At 36.3% G+C, this 20315-nt stretch overlaps 1 protein-coding gene across 1 annotated transcript in view; it reads left to right on the forward strand.

Annotated features, from left to right (window-relative positions):
* Positions 1 to 240: 240 nt before the first annotated feature.
* The window catches only part of LOC109861619 (uncharacterized protein PFB0765w-like), a gene marked incomplete at its 3' end in the record, with an annotated part of 41056 nt that continues 20981 nt past the window's right edge, over positions 241 to 20315 (forward strand). The window contains exon 1 of the mRNA XM_020441341.1: positions 241 to 502. Coding sequence (XP_020296930.1) covers positions 287 to 502 — 216 coding nt within the window. The remainder of the gene's footprint in view (positions 503 to 20315) is intronic.

Below are 20315 nucleotides of genomic sequence, written 5' to 3' on the forward strand. Positions count from 1 at the left end.
ACTGCTCGTGTGTGCGTTCCCCTCCACTACGGGGCCGCTCAGGCTTTCTAGCATCACTGGCTAAGACTTGTCTGTTTGTCTTCTTGCTGGAAAGCCACTATAGAAATTGTGTTGCTGTAACGCGCTACATGTAAATCACAACTAGCGCGCGCCAATCACACGCGGAACACAATTTTTTTTAATAACAATAGAATAGCTTTGTTAAAAGTTCTACAAAATTTGCAGCATCACCATCAGCAAGCAAAAAGAGAATTTATTAAAAGAAAGAGAAAGACTCCTGGGTGAGATGGAAACTATGCGACAGCGCATGAAAAACATGTCTATTTATACAGAGGAACTCGAGAAAAAAAATAGCGACATTGATCATAGATTGAACGAGATGCAAGAGACTCTCGCCATGCAGTTAAACGAGACGTCGCGAGAGAAAAGAGCCCGTGAAAAGACAGAAATAGAAGTGCATAAGCTACAAGAAGAAATTGCTATGAAAAAGAACGAGCTTGAGGTAATAAAATTCAAAGAAATTTAGTAGAATTAAAGAGAAAAAGAAATATAAACTTATTACAACTTTAGAGTAATAATAATTCACTTAGAGCTTGCGGAATGAGAACGGATAAAAGAACAAATGTTTAGAAAAACGGATCTAGCTCCGATGACCTTGACCTTGATATATGTTGTCAACGACGTGTCTCTGAGTAACAATCAAAAGGTTTTAGCCGTTGCTCATTGTTCATTAAAAAGTTATGAACAAATCATATTTCTAAAATAAACTTTCGTTTTTTGATACCATATATTAGGTGATAAACTTAATTCCTGTCGTTTTTTCGTCTCCAAAATTGATTTGTTTCGAAAGATGAATGAACACCTTAATAAAAGTTATTTTCTCCATTTTCTACTACTTTTTTCCATCTCTCCGGCAACAGAGCAATCCTACGACGGTAGAATGCGGTGTCTTTCGAGGCGATTTATTCATCCACTTATTTTTGGACTTCTTTGTAACTGGAGAAATATATATTGCATCCGTAAGCGCGTACTGCATCGACCAAAAAAGATGGTATGATTTGGTGCATTTATAGCTTTTTGGCCCGTAAGAGCTAGTCCATACGCCAGTCTAAATCTTTTTACATATTCTCAAAACGTAAGGCTAATATTACATTTGTCGTACGATTTTAAGTATGTTGATTGGTTATCAGATAGAGTTTTATAAAGAACTCTATTTGATAGCCAATCAATATATTTAAAATCTTTGTCGTACGACAAATGTAATACTAGCCTAAGAGAGGATTATACAGTACATTACTACCACGATACACGGCCTTCTTTTACAGTGGGCGTGGCCATTTGTGTCGAGCTTGTGTTCAAGACGCAGATACCAGATCGTGCCGGATAGCATCGAGAGTATCAAATCGGGATATCTCTACCGCTTCGATACTCTCGATGCTGTCCAGCACGATCTGGCATCTGTAATTCAAAATGTTGTGACTACAATCGCCTTGTGGGAGAGGGATTAATTCGGAATTACATCCGAATTAATTTTTGGAGGCCCGAGTTTGTTCGCCGATCAACCAAAACTCGGAAGGGGAATGGCCCGGAAAAAATCCTTAAATGATGAGCGAATTCGAATACAGGATCTCCGGGCTCACAGCCCCTGCACTCAGGCTGCGTGACCAGTGGGCCGGTCCTTCAAAAAGATGGTAATCCGACGGTGCCAGATCTGAAGAGTACGCTAGATGCGGGAAGACTTCCTATTCAAGTTCTAGAAATGTTTGCTTTACGCTTTTTGCAACATGCAGTCAAGCGTTATCATGCAAAAAAATGACTTTGCGTCGATTGTTGGCTACGGATGGTTTTTTTGCATCAGTTCGTCACTCAATCGGATCAATAAAATCATAATTGCTAATACATTTGAAGTACATGGTGTCAAAAAACGAGAAGTATTTTGAGAAATTTTAAAAAATATTTTGTCCATATCACACACTATCGTGCACGTGTAGGCAGGGAAGCTACGCTCTGCACTCCCTCTCGAAAAAACCTCATTCACTGTTAATGATATTGTAGTACCCTTAGACCATATATACTTATAGACACGGCCTGTAGATATGAATCCACGAGTCGAGATGAAGCAAAGATAATATCATCTACGTGACGTCACATGTGGGCATTTCGCCGCATTAAACGCGGCCTCGTAGATGATATTATCTTGTCTTCAAGGCAGTTATCTGAAGCCGTCTATAAACGCGCCTTTGCTTTGCCCACATGTGACGTCATGTAGATGATATTATCTTTGCTTCAAGATAGTTGTCTGAAGCCGCGTCTATAAGTATATATGGTCTAAGGTAGTACCCAACACAGATTGGGTTAGGTTTTTTCGGAAAGCAAAGCTCCTCTCTCTCCGGGGAAAAGGGGAGGGGAGCGAAACTCTCCTTGTCTACGCTTACAAAGAACATAGTACGTGAATGTTTCTTCTTTTTTTTTTTTTGTAATAATGACCAGACTATATCTGCTAATTAAAGGTACTTGCACTATTTTTTTTGTGAATCTTCTATGTATAAAAACATGTATATTTAAGCAGGAACTTTATACCGATACGACCGATAACGGTATTATACTAAAACCGAAATGCCGATATAGTATCAAAATTAAGTCTTACCGTTATAATATCAAAACCGATATTACCGAAAACTGTAATAAAATATCGGTATTATTTTGATATTCTTATTTTAAAAATAGTAGGTTACTTGAAGCATATTTTTCTGCATAATTAACCGTCTTATACCCGCGCATTGGTCTTATAGATGGACAAAATATAAACACGCTTTTTTCAGCAAATAATTGAGCAAACGTGGTGAATCGTTTGGTAGCTTCCTGAACTTGCGTTCAGTCACAGTTTAGTGTTATGTTTGAAAAAAAAGTATTCTTGTTAAGAAAAAACAATAAAATAAAAACAAAATATACAAATAAAGAATAATAAGTCCTTGTTTGGCAGTTTTTATTTCTAACATTATATAAGTAAGAAGTGTTATTAACAATGACAGCATCTATAATTTTAAAAAATTACTTTTCAAAAATCACAAAAAGTTTAAGGAATAGAAAAATTGAAAAAAGTACCGGTAAATATGAATAAATATACTGGTATTTTCTTATATCAGTATGATGTCATACTGGCATTTTCCTGCATTTTGGTTTGCATAAGAGTTTTGATGGTATTGCCAAAAAATATCGGTATAATACTGATATTTTGCTTAACGATACAAGTCCCTGTATTTAAGTGTATATAGACAGTATACATAACTTCTTTACAACTTTTTAAGATTATAACTTTTTTATGAAGAGCGAGCGACGGCTAACACTTTTCGATTGTTACTCAAGAACATGTCCTTGACAACAAATGATGGTCAAGGTCGGGATCCGTTTTTCTAAACATTTATCCTTAAATTTTCTTTTAGATTCTTTAAAATTATCTTAGATTGTTTTTAATCTGTAGCCAATAAAAGTTTTCTACAGCATCTCAAGATGATCTTATTGTTAACCGTAAAATCAGATTATGAATACCGGCTTGATGAGAACTGCGTCTATGCAGAAATACGGACAAATGGATGAGTACACAAAACATCAAAAATTCGCGAAATAGGTGCAAGGATTTAAGGACAATAAGGGCGATTTCCGTTAGCAGTAAATAGGGCCAAAGGACGTCGTACCAACTAACTATAGCAATTATTTGTCCAGAATTGCGTCATGTTACTGCTCTTTCTTCTTACCTTCTTTTCAAAACGAAAACTACTTGTCACTTTAATAATTATCTACCGTTTACAAATAACATATTGTTGCGAGATGCGGCGTGTTATCCACGCGGTATAAGAAGATGTTCGTTGAACGATTGATCGCTCTAGATGCTTTTGTTCGGGTGTAAACGGGGTTGTTTACGGCGAGGTTCAAGCGAGAAGTTGGACTCGGAATCGACAGGAGGCTGAACCAACGGCTCGGGATTCCCTCGCGTATTTACCGCGATCTTTGTAACGCGTTTGTGAATAAAGCTCTTGTGTGTTATACGCGTGTTACTTCCTTTCTTCGAAGCGCATCCATACGGCCGGAACGCGACAAAACGCGGTCGTGAGCGCAACATTTGGGGGCTCGTCCGGGATTGAGCTTGTGAGATCGGCGGCATGGCTGTAGTGCACTCGCCGCGGAGAACGCGCAATCAGGTCGCGGCAGGAGCGGCGGAGGCGCCGGCGGCGGCGGTGGCAACGTCTGAGAACGAAACGCTGCACGCGGTTCTGCAGTAGCTGGAGCAGCTGCGAGAGGAGCGTCGTTTAGAAAAGGATTCTTTCCATCGGAAGGAACAGGAATTCAGCGATTTCATGCGTCGGAAGGAGAAGGACGTTCGTCGCTTAAAGGAACGGCTTCGACGCGATGTATCAAGCGAGTTATTTTCAAATAGTTCTCCTGTACGGCGGGGGAAATAACAGGAGATAAAATTAAGCCGGATGTATACGACGGGAGTGTTTCGTGGCGCGAGTTTTTCGCGCAGTTTGAGTTGGTCGCGCGTGCGAACGGGTGGAGCGACGCGGCAAAAGCAACGGTTTTGGCCACTAACTTGAGGGGGAAAGCGTTCGGTTTTAGAGAGATTGGAGGAGAGGTTTAGTTATGAAGAGATCCGAACGAAATTGGAATCGCGATACGGGGAGCGGGAGCTTTTTCAAAGTTGCTACGCGCAATTTACTAACCGTAGACAGCGGGGTGGCAAAGATCTTGCGGCGCTCGGCGCGGATCTGGAGCGTTTGTCACGTCTCGCGCACCCGGAGAGTTCGTACGAAGTTCGCGAGAAAGTCGCTTGCGCGCAATTCATTGCCGCTCTCTCGGATGGCTTCGTGAAGCGTACGTTGCAATTAGAAAATGTGACGTCGTTGAGGACTGTTGTTGAACGGGCGAAGGCAGTGAAGGCTATTCAAGAGAATAGTTTCGGGGTGAGCAGGGAAGCGCCGTATAATTTAAAAAAAAACGGCGAGCTGAAGACGGGAAATGGAACAAAGAAGGAGCGGGAGCAGAGGGGAGACGGTGAGCAAAGAGAGAGGGAGTGTTGGAAGTGCGGAAAGAAGGAGCACTTCCGCTACGAGTGTCCGGCTAATTTGTCGGAAAACAAAGCTTAGTCGAGCTTCCAGAGATGGGTTCGGCTATGGGGTGGGATATCCCAGAGAGGGTGTTTTCTGTTAAACGAGTTGATAATAAGAAAAATAATTTATTTGTTTTTTCCGGTTTTTTGAACGGTAAATCATGTTATTTTAAATTTGATACGAGCTCCGATGTGTCAATCGTGAATTTTAATTTTGTAAAGAGGTCACGGTGTCAGAAGTTGATAGGGAGGCCGAGTTTGAGATATCCTACCGGGGAGAAGGTTCCTGTTGAATCCAGATGTGTGGCTCGAATAGTCGTAGGGGGACGTTCTTTGAAAATGCCTCTTTATGTAGCGGATATATTCGACGACTGTATTCTAGGCCTAGACTTTTTCAGGAAGACAGGGTTGGATAGGATGATGAAGACTTTCATTGTTGCTCCCTCGGGTGGAGCGGAGAAGATTTGCGGTCGAGTGTGTGATGTTGCCGTGGGAGTTCCGGATAGTTTAAAAGAATTTTATGAACGAAACGCAGTCGATTTGGATGAGGCGCAGAAAAGTGTTTTTGCTGAGTTCTTGATCGAATTTCAGGATGTCTTCTCTGATCAGATCGTGGCTGGAAACTGTGATGTTTTTCAGCATGAAATTACTCTGCAAGATCCTCGTCCAATTAAGCAAGCTCCGAGGAGGGTCCCGTTAGCAATGCGGGCTGAGGTGGAGAAAATTCTTCAGGAAATGAAAGACCAAGGGGTCATTAAAGAATCTTTTAGCCCGTGGGTTTCTCCGGCGATGATTGTAAAGTAGAAGGACGGGGGTTTAAGATTTTGTGTGGATTATCGTAAGCTTAACGCGGTCACGATCAAAGATTCTTATCCTCTTCCTAGGGTTGACGATCTTCTGGATCAATTGTCCGGGAATGAGTGGTTCTCTACTTTGGATATGAAAAGTGGGAGTTAAAAATTCGACTAGAGGATAGGGAAAAGACTGCTTTTTCAGTAGGCAATGGGTTGTTTACAGTGATGCCTTTCGGCTTGTACAACGCTCCAGCCACTTTTGAGCGCTCCATGGAGCGTATTCTTCAGCAGTTGCTAACCAAGATTTGTTTGGTATATTTGGATGACGTAGTTGTTTTTGGTAAGTCCTTCGAGGAGAAAGTAGCCAATTTGAAGGAAGTTTTTCTGAGGCTTAGGGCAGCTAATTTGAAACTTAATCCTAATAAATATAATTTGTTCAGGAAGCAGGTGAAATATCTTGGTCATATGGTTTCGGCCGAGGGGATCTCGACGGATCCAGAAAAAATTGCAGCTATGGCGGAGTGGCCTGTTTCGCAAAATAAGAAACAAGTTCGCAGTTTTCTGGGATTTTGTTCTTATTTTCGTAAATTTGTGAAGGGTTTTTCTTTGATTGCGAAGCCGCTGTTCGCTTTGACTGAAAACCAGGTTAAATTTGTTTGGACAGAGCAGTCAGGAAGCGTTTGCGAATCTTAAGCGGACGTTGTCTTCTCCTCCTGTGCTTTCTTTTCTTCTTGAAGAAGGAGAGTTAATCTTGGACACAGATGCTTCCGGTCATGGTGTTGGCGCAGTTTTATTGCAGGTTCAACGGGGTTGTTTACGGCGAGGTTCAAGCGAGAAGTTGGAAGCCGGACTCGGAATCGACAGGAGGCTAAACCAACGGCTCGGGATTTCCTCGCGTATTTACCGCGGCCTTTGTAACGCGTTTGTGAAGAAAGCTCTTGTGTGTTATACGCGGTGTTACTTCCTTTCCGCGAAGCGCATCCATACGGCCGGAACGCGACAAAACGCGGTCGTGAGCGCAACGACTTTTTCAGGAATTGTCGTGGTTGTTAGGAATGAAGAAGACAAGGACTACTGCTCTTCATCCGCAGTCTGATGGGCAGGTTGAAAGACAACAAGAGACGATAATGCAGTATCTTATCTAAGTTTGTTGATGAGAATCAGAGGAATTGGGATCGTTGGGTTCCTGTTTCTTTTTGCTTACAGATCTTCTAGGCATGAAGCTAAGAGGGTTTCACTTGCCGAACTGAATTTCGGGCGTGATTTGCGTCTGCCGTTAGATTTGTTACGGGGCTCTCCGCCAAATTACTGTTCAAGTTCTTCGGAAGATTATATTCGTGAGTTGGAGTCAAAACTAGAGGAGATCCATTAGGATGTTAGAGAGCGTTTAGAAATGAAATCGAACAAGGCAAAGATGCGATACAATTTGAAAGCTAGGTATGTTTTTTTTTATGTTGGGCAAAAGGTTTGGTTCTTTAATCCGCGCAGAAGCAAGGGGAAAGCTCCTAAGTTGCAGAGAAATTAGGAGGGGCCTTACGTGGTCGTTAAGAAATTGAGTGATGTGGTATATTGTATTCGTCGCTCGGATAGGCATAGAAGTAGAGTGGTGCATGCTGATAGGTTGGCTTCGTTTTGCGAAAGGTGAGAGCACACGTCGGAGTCCCGTGTAGACTAATGAGGGGTGTATTTGTTTTATTTGTTTTTGTGTTTAGTTGTGGATATTTGTTTTTTTTTAAAGCATAGTTACTCGTTTAGTTTTCTTTCTTTCAGTTATAATTCCGTTGCTACTCCGTCTTTCCGTTTCGTCGTTGGACGTCGGGGGACATCAGCGTTGCGTCGAGTTGTTGCGAAGTCTACGTCTATGAAATCATGCTTCAAGTCCGTCTTACTCACGGTTTTGAACGTGGTTTTCCGTGGGTCTTTGAGTAAATATCGAGGCGGGGACTTGGGGTGTTCTTCTGAACGATGGGTTCACGTGAGTTTTTCCCCTTTTTGTCCGAAGTCGGAAGAATTTTGTGGACACGGGAATTGTCCCGAAGGAGATTCTTGGGAAGAGTTTCTCCGGTCAACTGACTCATTTATTTCGGGACAGCAGTCTGGAAGAGAGCGGGAAGGTTGATTTTTTTTGGGATCATCGGGACGATGATCTAGAAGAAAGAGGGGGCAGTGTTGCGAGATGCGGCGTGTGTTGTCCACGCGGTATAAGATGTTCGTCGAACGATCGATTGCTCTAAATGCTTTTGTTCAGGTAGCAACGGGGTTGTTTACAGCGAGGTTCAAGCGAGAAGTTGGACTCGGAATCGACAGAAGGCTGAACCAACGGCTCGGGATTTCCTCGCGTATTTACCGCGGTCTTTGTAACGCGTTTGTGAATAAAGTTCTTGTGTTTTATACGCGGTGTTACTTCCTTTCCGCGAAGCGCATCCATACGGCCGGAACGCGACAAAACGCGGTCGTGAGCGCAACAATATATATAAAATATCTGAAAAATTTTGACGTAGCCGAAGTGTGAAAATAGATTGAGTCACTATGAACAGTATGAGCCCGTAAGAAGTGATGATCTGAATTCTGTAGACGTATGTGATTTTCAGTTATAAAGAAAAATGACTTACTTTATGCGATGTCTTAGCAACGAGAGACGAAACGAACGAGCAATATGCGTGTGAAATGACTTTTCTACTCAAATTAATTAGTCAAATTAATCTATTCAAATTAATCTAATCTATCTTCACATTTCTCAAAATTTGTCAGATATATATCCTGTATATATGTGTATAATAAATTAAACTATATCTTTTTTTGTCTTTAGTAAGAATGTATATTGTAATTATCTTTTAATATATTTAATGTAATTATCTTTAATATTATATAACTATTAATTAAATACAGTTATATACAGTTACACATTACTATTATGTATACATGTTACATACATTATTGTTTATATAATTATATATGTGTAAACATAAAGACAAAATAATAGAACAAATCGTACTTAAATAAGAGGAAAAAGATTACAATAAATGTGCCAGAAAGTAAAGAAAGTATCACAGTTAATAAAGTTAATTAAGTTTATTTATATAAAAACAATATTACGGTAAAAAAATTTAATACATAACATATATAACACTAAGTATACATATTGTATGCATAATGTTAGTTTTACTATTATATAATTGTAGATAAAAATACATTCACTCTCTAAAAACACGGTATGTTAAACATTTGGAAGAAATTTCGAAATTTCAAATAACAATAACTTTATCTATAAGAAAGATAAAATGGGTTTTAGAGAAAAGAAAATAAAGCTTGGAATCTCTTTGAACATCGGTTTATGTCACTTCTGTGAGATAAAGTTATTAAAAATAGCGAATGACAAAGTGAGAGCATGTGTAATTGGAAAAAAATGGCTCGAGTTTGCGACAATACTCGGCGTAAACAAGAATCTTTAGTTCAATTTGAGAAAAAGAATATGAAGAAACAGAATTTTCTCTTCAAAATGCTTTTTATGCATTACGACCATTTTTCGCTGAATTATATCATTCGCATATGAAATAAAAGTGTTTTTTTTTTTTTCAAATAGGTTTATCTCTCGGTGAAACCTCATCATATCGACGCCGTTAAGAGGATGCTGAACCGTCCTGTTTTACTCTCATTTTGTAATTCCAAAGTTTTGTAAAAACTATTAATCAAAATGAAAAACGCTTCTCTCCAGAAAAAAGAGCATATAGTAATGAATTGAATAAGGCATAAGAATTCACGAAAAACGAAAAAAAGTTTATAGACTGTTATTACATAGACTACAATTTTGCTTTATATGCAAAATTGGCCGTACAAATTCAAATAAAACTACCTTTATCAGAAACTAGAAACATAGACGAATATTTTGAGTGCTTCAAAAAGAATTTTGAAACCTTGTCAAAAGAGAAATCTTGGAACTAAGATTAGTACAATTTTAGCAGAAGAGCACATACGTTTATTCTTGTCTCTCTCATGTCATCTATCTTTAGTTTTGACTCGGTCCCGAGAGATAGCACCATTTTTCCGACAGCATAGCGGCTGTGGCAGTTTATCAGAGTTGCCAGCGGTTCAGCATCTTCTTAATCTTGGGTAATGCCAAGAACAGGATCGACACTCACAACCGTAAGTTTTAAGAAAATGCTAAAGCGATCAAACTTCAATTCGGCTGTTGATCAACCACTACGCTGTCCAGTAGTGCTCTCGATAGATATTTACGAACTGTCAGCATTTTCAAAAGTCAGTGAACTCGACATATGTTGTCAAGAACATATGTTCGTAATAATCAAAAGATTTTACAAGAAGAGTGTACGAAGTGATACAGTAAATTTCAATGAAACTGATTGTATTGATAGCCGATTCTTAAACCGATTTTTAAAGTAGAGATTTCAAGCTTTATTTTCTTCTAAAAAAGCTTTCTTACTAAAAAGTCTTTTTATCTTTATTATAGACAAAGTTATCGTTATTTGAAATTTGGAGATTTTCTTTTAAATAGTGTACCGCTGTTTTTGGGAGTGAGTGTATAAATATTTCGATTAATTTTATTTTTAGTTAGCACGGTGCTTTAGTTAGCGTGTTGCTATTTATTGCTGAGGAAGTCGACCTTCTTGCCCTTAAACTTCCGTGCCTATTCTGCAAAACTTTGATATGTACACAACAATATAAAGCTAAAAATATACGAAAAAAATTAAGCGGTAAAACTTAAGTATTAAAACTTAAGCATTAGGAGAATTGACTCTTCACAAGCCAGCTGTTCTGTTAAACAGAGCTTACATTTGAGAAAATGCTTAGCAATGATTTGCTTATTGCTTAAGTTTTTTTGTTTCTTGGCTTAGCAATGAGATTACTTTTTGTCGGCACCTTTGATCTAAGGAGAAATGGCTATGATGGTGAATGTGCAGCGTGAAAAATTTACAGTGGTCGACAAAATATGACCTTATTCGAGGTTCGGAAATATCATCAGTGATTACAAGTAGATTTTTTTAGCGCTACTTACGAATCTGACCGTAAAAATTGTCTAGTATGTGAGGATTTGAAAAAATCACAAATAAATGTAAAAAATGTCATTTTTAACACTATTGTATCAATTATATCTTTTAACTAGAATGACGTGATATTGAGTGCTATAAGCGTGCAAAGAAAAGCTGTTGACTTGCACTTGATACAGCAAATATAAAAAAAGTTTGAAACAACAAAAAACATTGCGTACAAAGGTCGAAAGTTTCAGATTTAATAATTCCCTTAATCTTCCTAATTTTTTTCGTAGAATCGATTGACGCAGATAAGTTTTTCAAAAAAAAAACATTTTTAAAAATTTGTTTAAACCGTTTTTGTTGAAATTAAAAGTTAGAGAGAAGACAAGATTAGTTCAAGAACAGTAATAATTTTGCTAATATAATAAATACGATGTATTTACATATCTTTACATAGCAAAATATTTTGACTTTAACTTGAGTTTTCTTTAATCGCAACATATAAAAGAGATAAAACAGTACAAGGCTTAACACGTATAAATTTACAATAAGATGTCAAAAAACGAAGTAGTCGATGTTTAAAAGTAACGTAACAAAAGTGTTGTCATCACAATAAGAATTGTAAAAAAAAAAAGATCGTAAGGATGATGAAGAAGTGGATAACAAACCATTATAAATTAATCAAGACAACAACTAAATTGTATTATCTGAAACATGTTGCAAGTCTTGATATTATTCCTTTATACATATAATATAACTCATTCAATTACAACAATAAGTTTTCAGTATCATTATAAATGTATATTCAAATTACAGAATAGTGTACGGAGATTTTTTCGGAATATTTTAAAGCTTGAAATTGACAACACATATAGCAAAATAAAGTTTCTACAAAAACACTCTATTGATTCCAAAAATTTATATAAATCTTATATAGGTGGGATGTGAGGTGTGACCTGCTCTGGTGTGGTAAATCCAAATGTATAATCACGTTACCAATTGGGCAATAATTAAGCAATTGCAAGATGTTGTGCAGAATAATATTAATTGTGTAATATTAAAGACGTTTCGACTTTATTTGTGTAAGTCCTTATCAATCTACAATCAATGTTGAAATTCAGAAACAATATAATAATTCAATTACAGTGTATATATTAATCTAGGGATTCAAATACAATATAAGTTTACATTTGTAGGTAGGAAACAATGTGCAAAAAACATCAATATATACTAATAATAAATTTGGCGCGTTTCACATCATGTTAGCGCAAAAAGTTAGTATCATGCTTGAAGCACGGTTATTCCCAGACGGCACATGATATCATTTGATTGTAGAATGATATCGTTTCTACGTCATTTTCGTGATATCATGTGATATCACATCACTGAAATATCACACAAATATTCTTCTAAGAATATTAGTACTGTTTTCTTTCAAGTATATCTCAAAGACATCGCTTAATGTATAGGAAATTTGAATGCAGTGTACTACTGTGATCAAAAAGTAAGGTGAAATTGTCATTTAAAACTCCTGGGCATTAGGAAGGCAGGTAATTTTTTTTTCCTAGGTTGGTAGGACTGTCTATAATATTTGCCAAGCGTCTGTTTGTCAAAAAGTTTAATTATCTCCAAGTTACACGTGTTTTTGTAAACAATCAAAAGTGAATTTTTCGATTTTTACGATGGGTAATTTTGTTGAGCAAAGAACTTGCATCAAATTTTGTTTGGGGAACGAATATTCTTGTGCGGACACGTTGAAAATGTTGCGGAAGGCCTTTGGAAACCATCGACCAATCCAGCGAATATCGTGCAGAAGGTGAAGCAAGACCGAAAAGACCACGGCAAAGTCGATCGAAAATCAAGGTTATGTTGACAGTTTTTTTTGATTATCGTGGTGTGGTGCACTATGAATTCCTTCCGCCGGGCCAAACTGTCAACAAAGAATATTATTTGAACGTTATGCGTCGTTTGCGTGAAGCTATTCGTCTGCAACGGCCGGAATTATGGGCAAACAACTCTTGGTTCCTTCATCACGATAATGCACCGGCTCACACTGCATTGGTTCTTCGCGACTTTTTTGCCAAAAACTCGACTCATATCGTTCCGCAACCACCGTATTCGCCTAATTTGGCTCCGTGCGACTTCTGGCTATTCAGCAAACTCAAAAGGCCAATGCGGGGACGCCGTTTTGACACAATTGAGGAGATAAAAACCGAATCGAANAAGGTCTTGAAGGCTATACCGAAAAAAGACTATTTCGACTGTTTCGAGGACTGAAAAAAGCGTTGGCATAAGTGCATTGTATCTGGGGGGGATTACTTTGAAGGGGATGAAATTGATTTGGATGAATAAATAAAGAATTTACATTTTATAAACAAATTCACCTTACTTTTTGATCACAGTAGTATTACACTCCCGTGATACTCTTATGATATTTTTGAAATATTTATTGATGATATCACAAATCTTTGCACAATATATTTTGCGCGAGATATGAAAATCAATTCTCAAGTTGCAATGTATACATTGCACTGCAATATTTCTATTAAATAATAAATAAAATAAATAATAAACAAAATGTGTACAATAGCTCAAGAATAAGTAGATAAAAACAATTATAATTTAGTAAGAAGCAAGTGGTCTCGCGGACTGAGTGCACGGGCTGCGGCTATGGGCTTGCGGAAGTCTCGAGTTCAAATCTCTCACTAATCACCTTAGGATGTTTCAGGTCCGGTCCTTTTCAATGGAGTTCATCGGTTGATCGGCGAGCTGTATCAGGCCTTCAAAAGCTAATTCGAGTGAAATCTCGAAATTCCCCTCATTTTTAAAACTTTTGCAAGAGATATCATTTGCATGTTTTTGATGTGGACATTAGCAGTCTCAGGCATATCCCTGAGATATTATTTGAACATCATTACTTGTTCGAAAATGTCTCAACGAGATATCTTTTGCCCATTCAAAGTCTCTGTGAGATATCTTCAAGACATCTTAAATACATCATTGTGCCGTCTGGGTTGACAGACTGAAGATCGTGAGTTCAATCCCCGACACAGCTTCCTCTCTGTTGATTTAGTAAATGGACTTTATCAATAATCGGTAAATATATATCCGGGGAAAGTTCTGTGTCTATCACTAAACCCTCACTCTGTCTTTTGATATGTATCATTTCTGAAGTCAAACGTTTGTGATAATTCGGTTCTGTGTCTAATATTTTTGTTGTTTGCCAATTGAATGAATGTCCTGTTTCGTGTGTGTGTTTAGCAATTACTGAGGTTTCTATCTGTTCTTTTTTAACATAATAAGTGTGTTTTTTTTATTCTGGTGTTCAATTGTCGTTTTGTTTGGCCGACACAACTAGCTGCACAATTTTCACATTCTATGCAATATACAACATTTTTGTGATTGTATTTAGGAATAGTATCTTTATGAGTTTTAATGTATTTAGATAATTGGTTCAAGTTTCTATATGCTAATTTAAATTTATTATTATTATAATAATAATAATAATTATTATTATTATATTATTATTATTATTATTATTAATTTATTATTATTATTATTATTATTAATTATTATTATTTATATTGTGAAAATTGTGGTTGCTATTGTTAATATAAGGTATAACAAAATATGATGGGTTTTCTGTATGTTCTGAGATTTCATTAACAATATTATTTTGTTGATTTAATTTCGTCGTAAACAATGTTCTTAATCTTGTGTTCATCTTGTTAAAAATCAATTGTATAAGGTAATTATTGTTAATTAAAATGTTGATACAATGTTGTCAATTCTGTTGGTGAAATTTAGGATGTGATCGTAATATAGCTCTATCAATTAATGAATACATGGTGGTTATTTTATAGTTGATTGGATTATGTGAGTAAAAATTGATGTATCTACCTGAGAAAGATTGTTTATGGTACCAATTACAAATCAACTTGTTGTTCTCTATAGTGATACTACCCCGCAAATAATTTCTGATTGCGCAGACTTGGCAAACAGAAACTGTTTCCTGAAACGCTACAAAAGAGAAACATGTTTTGGTGCTGTTAAAACTGTTAGCACACGAAGACAAAAGACGCAACAAACTCTGTCGGCAATATACATGAGAGTTTGTATCAATAGCAAATACATAAATGTCGATGAAGTTGACGACAAATAAATAATTGATAACAAGCAGCTCTGCTTTGAGGAATACCGTAACCAAACAGTCCGCAAAACCATAGCAGCATTTGTTTATGACAGAAAAGTGACTGCAATAGGGTCAATCTGTTGAATGCATTGACGACAGATTGCTAGCAAACGCCAAGCAGATCTGTTCGTGAATTCGTGTAAACTGTTTGCACGCAAGACTACAACACTATCTGTTTGACATCCACGCAACAAAATGGCGTTTATTTGCGGTCGTATCTGTCACCCATGTCGATGACAAATTGTTAGCAGACATTAAGTAGTCTTTGACAGTTGCAACTGGTCATCAATTGGCATACCAATATACAATAGCTTCCGACGTTTGCACGACAGATTGACAACAAACAGTAAGCAGACTTATCAACTGCGCTGATGACAGATTGACTAAACGCAATTTAATGCATTGTAGTTTTAAATTCCTGTAGATGCATTATTGATAAACTATACTTTAGAGAGCAGTTTTTCTTATAAGCAGTTCTTTTCTTATAAATCAGTGGGAAGATTTTTTATTCGATTTTTATTAAATATTGATTAAATATACTTAATTTAAAATATACTTAGAGAACAGTGCTGGAATTTTCAGTCTGGAAGAAAAATGCAATTGTTAATCAAAAACCTGAATAAACACATTAAAATAAAATGAAGGTTTGAATTTTAATTTAGTTGTAATGTATCTTATGTGGGACAAACGAAGCGCAAGTTAAAAACAAGAATTGGTGAACATAGAAATCAGATTAATAGAAATTCAGCTGTTGTTTCTGTGGTCACGGAGCATCGTTTAGAGACTGGTCATGACTTCAATTGGAATAATGTTAAAATTTTAGACACTGAACCATTTTTTTATAAGCGATTAGTTTCTGAAATGCTCCACATTAAGTTGCAGGACAATTCATTAAATGTTATGTCAGATACTGACAGTTTGAAACTTTATTTCTCTTTTCTAGAATTGTATAAATCAAATGTTTAGACTTTTACTTTTATAAACATATTTTTCTACCTATTGTGAACTTTTGATCTTCTGATCATATAGTGGGGATATCTTTATATATTTGCTTGTTGTTATGTTTCTTGCCAGTACACAGTTTTGTATTTCACTCGATTGACATCACTTGATTGTATTGTGGTAATGTTGTGAATTATTAGTTTGTTTGTTTTAATTTAGTGAATTTAATTATATTGTTATTTTTTAATCTTATTACATGTATTCTTTGCGCTAATTCCTTTATTATTTTCATCAGATGTAACACATTATACTGAAGAAGGTCCAAACTTGTGGATCAAAACGTCTGTTTTTTGAATAAAGATTTCTATTTTATACACGATCATCCTGTATGTACTGCTCGTATCGGCCTTTTTAATTACTTTGAACCTTTCACGAGCGATTGATTGTTTAAATATATTTTCAACGAAAAATTATGTAGTGTTTCATCAATTGATGTCTCTGTTGATCCTGGAGAATTTGTTGAGCATGTTAGAGCTTCTTCTCTCTTTGACATTAAACATAAATGGTTTGTCAACTTAACTAATCACAACATTTAGTCTGCCAAGCACCGACAAGAACAATCTTAGTAAGGTTATTAAAAATTTTGAAAATAAGGTAAGACATTGTGAGAGAAAATTTATGGAAACCGCTAAGTGTAATTTAATATTATCTCTGAATAATGTTTTACCTTCAAAGCCCAAGTTAAGTGATATAGAACGCGGTTTACTTGATAGAACAAAGTAGGCTTCCGAGTTCCGAAGGAATCATCCAAATAGTGTTTACACTTGCGAACAAAGGGAGTGTGACGGTTGCGCTAGATCGGTCTGTTTATGTTGAAAAAATTAACAGCTTACTTGATGATCTCTTCACTTACAAAAAAATAAGAAAGAATCCCATCAAAAATGTAGAGACTCAACTCAATGAATTGTTAAGAAATTGGGTAAAGAAAGGTTATATTAATGATTTGGTTTACAAATGTATTAAATCGAGTAATGGAATTATCCCAAGAGCTTACGGAGTGCTCAAAATCTACAAACAGAGTTATCTTTATAGATTAATAGTATCTTCCATTAATAGCCCTCTACATTGTTTTGCTGAGTATTTACGTAATATCATTGTCAAAAGTATTCCGTTAACCGATAGCCACATCAACAACAGTTTTGATTTGGTTCATAAACCAGGCGACGTTGTGCTGCAATCTAATCATATTCTTCTATCTTTAGACGTGGTCTCATTATTTACGAACGTTCCGATTGATTTGGCCATGCAAAACATCAAGATTAGATGGAAATACATTCAATTCAAGACAAAGATTCTTCTCTCTGATTTTTTGAAAGCTGTTGAATTTGTTTTGTCGTCTACTTAGTTTAGATTTAACAATAATATATATAAACAAACATTTGGGGTTCCGATGAGTCCTCCGTTGTCCCCCATCATCTCGAATATAGTGATGCAAGATTTGAAAGTTTCGGTTTTTAAAAAATTAAAATTTAGACCCGCTTTTAATTATTAATATGTGGATGACGTTATTTTAACCGCGCTCGCCAACAATTTAAATTATCTATTGGATATTTTCAATGGATACAATGACAGATTGAGATTCACGATTGAGATGGGAATTCCTTTTAGTCGTCAAATTGATTGTGTCTAATAACGGGGCAATCATGTGTGATTGGTACCATAAGCCTACGCTTTTGGGCAGATATTTAAATTACCACTCCTTACATCCAGGCTCTCAAAAAATAGGAACCACTATCGAAATGACAGAGCTCTGTTGTTGTCCCACCCTGTGTTTCAAACAAAGAATATAAAATGTATAATCAACGTCTTCATCTCTAACAACTATCCGTTGGAAATAATTTTTAAAGTCATCACTGACCGGGTAAAATATCTGAATGTGACCAAAATTAACGAAATATTGGACAGTTCGAAATTCACACTAATTTCAAAAACCGTTAAAAATTATTTTGTTGTATCTTTTATCAATAAATTATCGTATACAATTGCAAAATTGTTGAAAACGGAAGATGGAAATATGTTAGCTTATAGAAGTCTCAATAAATTGAACCAATTTGCCGTGGAATTGTGGCACCAGACCCAGCCCTACACAGAACAATCTCTTATCATGTTCGGAGTGACAAAGTTCCAATAAAAATAGTCATCATACTCAGCAACACCTTGATCTATCTCTTAAGAGTCATAGGATACATTCGAGTCTTCTACCGATTGCACAAAAAAGTCATTGAGATCAGTAACTGAGTGAAGAGGTACATTGATTTCCCTTGCCCTGACCAAGCCAGGATGCCGCAGGTGCCTCTAAGTCTTAGCGGAGTGCCCAGTTTTAACTCTCTTACAGCACGCTGCAGCAAGTGGAGGGGATACGCACACAGGCGAACAGCCGTGTACGTGTGCGCTTGACGGCCGTCTTCGGGCTGTAGAAGAGAACAGAGATATGTCTACTGTCTCTTTTTTTTTACATAGCTATAGCGTACGCGGCTAGCGCGAGCATAGACGTATAATATATAGACTGCGCGTTTGGCTGAAAAGATGTCTTTAACGTTGAGAGAGACAACATACTTTGAATAGTAACTCTTTCTCTGTCTATCAATGTCTGTGGTGGGATCAAAGCCTACTGTTTTATACCACCTAACCTACCATCATCCCTTAATCTCTTTCACTCTTCTTTATATCCCCACTATTTTTCTATCCCCACTTTTCCACTACTATTCTATCAATCAGCGAAGACTTCTTTTTCCCCCACTACTTTGCTAGACAAAGATGAGGTTACTGTTCAACACCAGCTGTCTTTCTCAACGTTGAAGACATTTTCTTAACATGGCAAAGGTAGGGAACGCGCAGTCTATATATTATACGTCTATGAGCGCGAGCGGCTAAGCCTCGCGCTAGCAGCTGTTTATCATTTTTCGCCGTTTTTGTCCTCGTTCTTGCACTTCTTTACTTACTGAAACATTTCGATTAAATAAAAAAATATTAACACCATGAAAGAATAATTAGAAAAATGAAACATATGAGGAGCATAAATGAAAAGTAAAGAATATAAATCCACTCTGGGCTAATATGTACGTCTTTTTGTTTTAAACAAAAAAGAGAAAAGTATACTTAATTATACATTTAGCAAAATTATTGTTAATATAAAATACATAGAGATAAAAATATATTTTAATGTTGTTTGTTACGTAAAAAGTATTCTGTTAGCATACTTTTTACTTTGTACTCGCAATTACATATAATATAAATTAAAAGAAAAAAAGTATTCGTGCAAGAAGAATTTTATTGTATTTAAGAAATAAACTACGTACACATTGTTGCTCAACGGAAATCTCGAGAAGGTGGTGGTTTCTACCGCCAAAAACAATATAAAACATTTGTTTTGTTCAATATTGTAATAAATGTTTATATATACGTTTTTTAGCATAAAAAATAATAATACTTAAAATAATTGAAATAATTCTACATGTTATGTTGTAGTATATAAAACAATGTTTCAATAAAAATATAAATAAATACAAATATATAAAAATTAATACATTATTTACAAACTCAATGTTGTGGATTTCCAAAAAGAATATAGATAGAACAGAACAGGTAAAAGCTTAGATAGAAAGGATAGAAGTAGAAAAGATAGATGGAATAAGAAGATAGAAAAGAAGGAGAAATAAATAAGGAAAGAACAAATACAATAGAGTAAAAAATTGAAAAAAATTCCGGACAGCACAAACTTTCAAGTAACATATTAAAAACATTCGAAGTGCGTCCTGAAAAATAGCACATTTTCCGGATGTCTTTAGGACGTATTTTGCAGGTCTATGCTGTCTGGGATAAGAAAAAGAATACAACATAAAAAAGACACGCAATACATAGAGAATGTTACGATTATTGTAAAGTCATTTTACACGAGTTACAAATGACAACAGAAGTCAAAACAAAAATATTTAAAAAATTAAAATGCATCTATAAATAAATAAATTTTTATGTTTATTTAGAATATATATATATATATATAAGGAAACAATTAAATATATGTACATTGTGACATGGTGTTCGCGCCGCTCCCTCCCTTGCCACAAAAATTATCTTTTGAGGAAGTCCCGAAGTGTGTGCCGGTCTTAAGCGCCAGGATCCTCCAGGGCTTACACACCGTATCTCGGTTTGGTAAATGTACAGAATAGGGGAGCCCCCTCCGATTGGCTTCTCGTTTTGATACATTGTAAATATGACCTTCCAGAGTA

The sequence above is a fragment of the Pseudomyrmex gracilis genome, unplaced genomic scaffold (genome assembly GCF_002006095.1).
Source record: "Pseudomyrmex gracilis isolate BER0280 unplaced genomic scaffold, ASM200609v1 scaffold_882, whole genome shotgun sequence".
Classification (NCBI taxonomy): Eukaryota; Metazoa; Arthropoda; class Insecta; order Hymenoptera; family Formicidae; genus Pseudomyrmex; species Pseudomyrmex gracilis.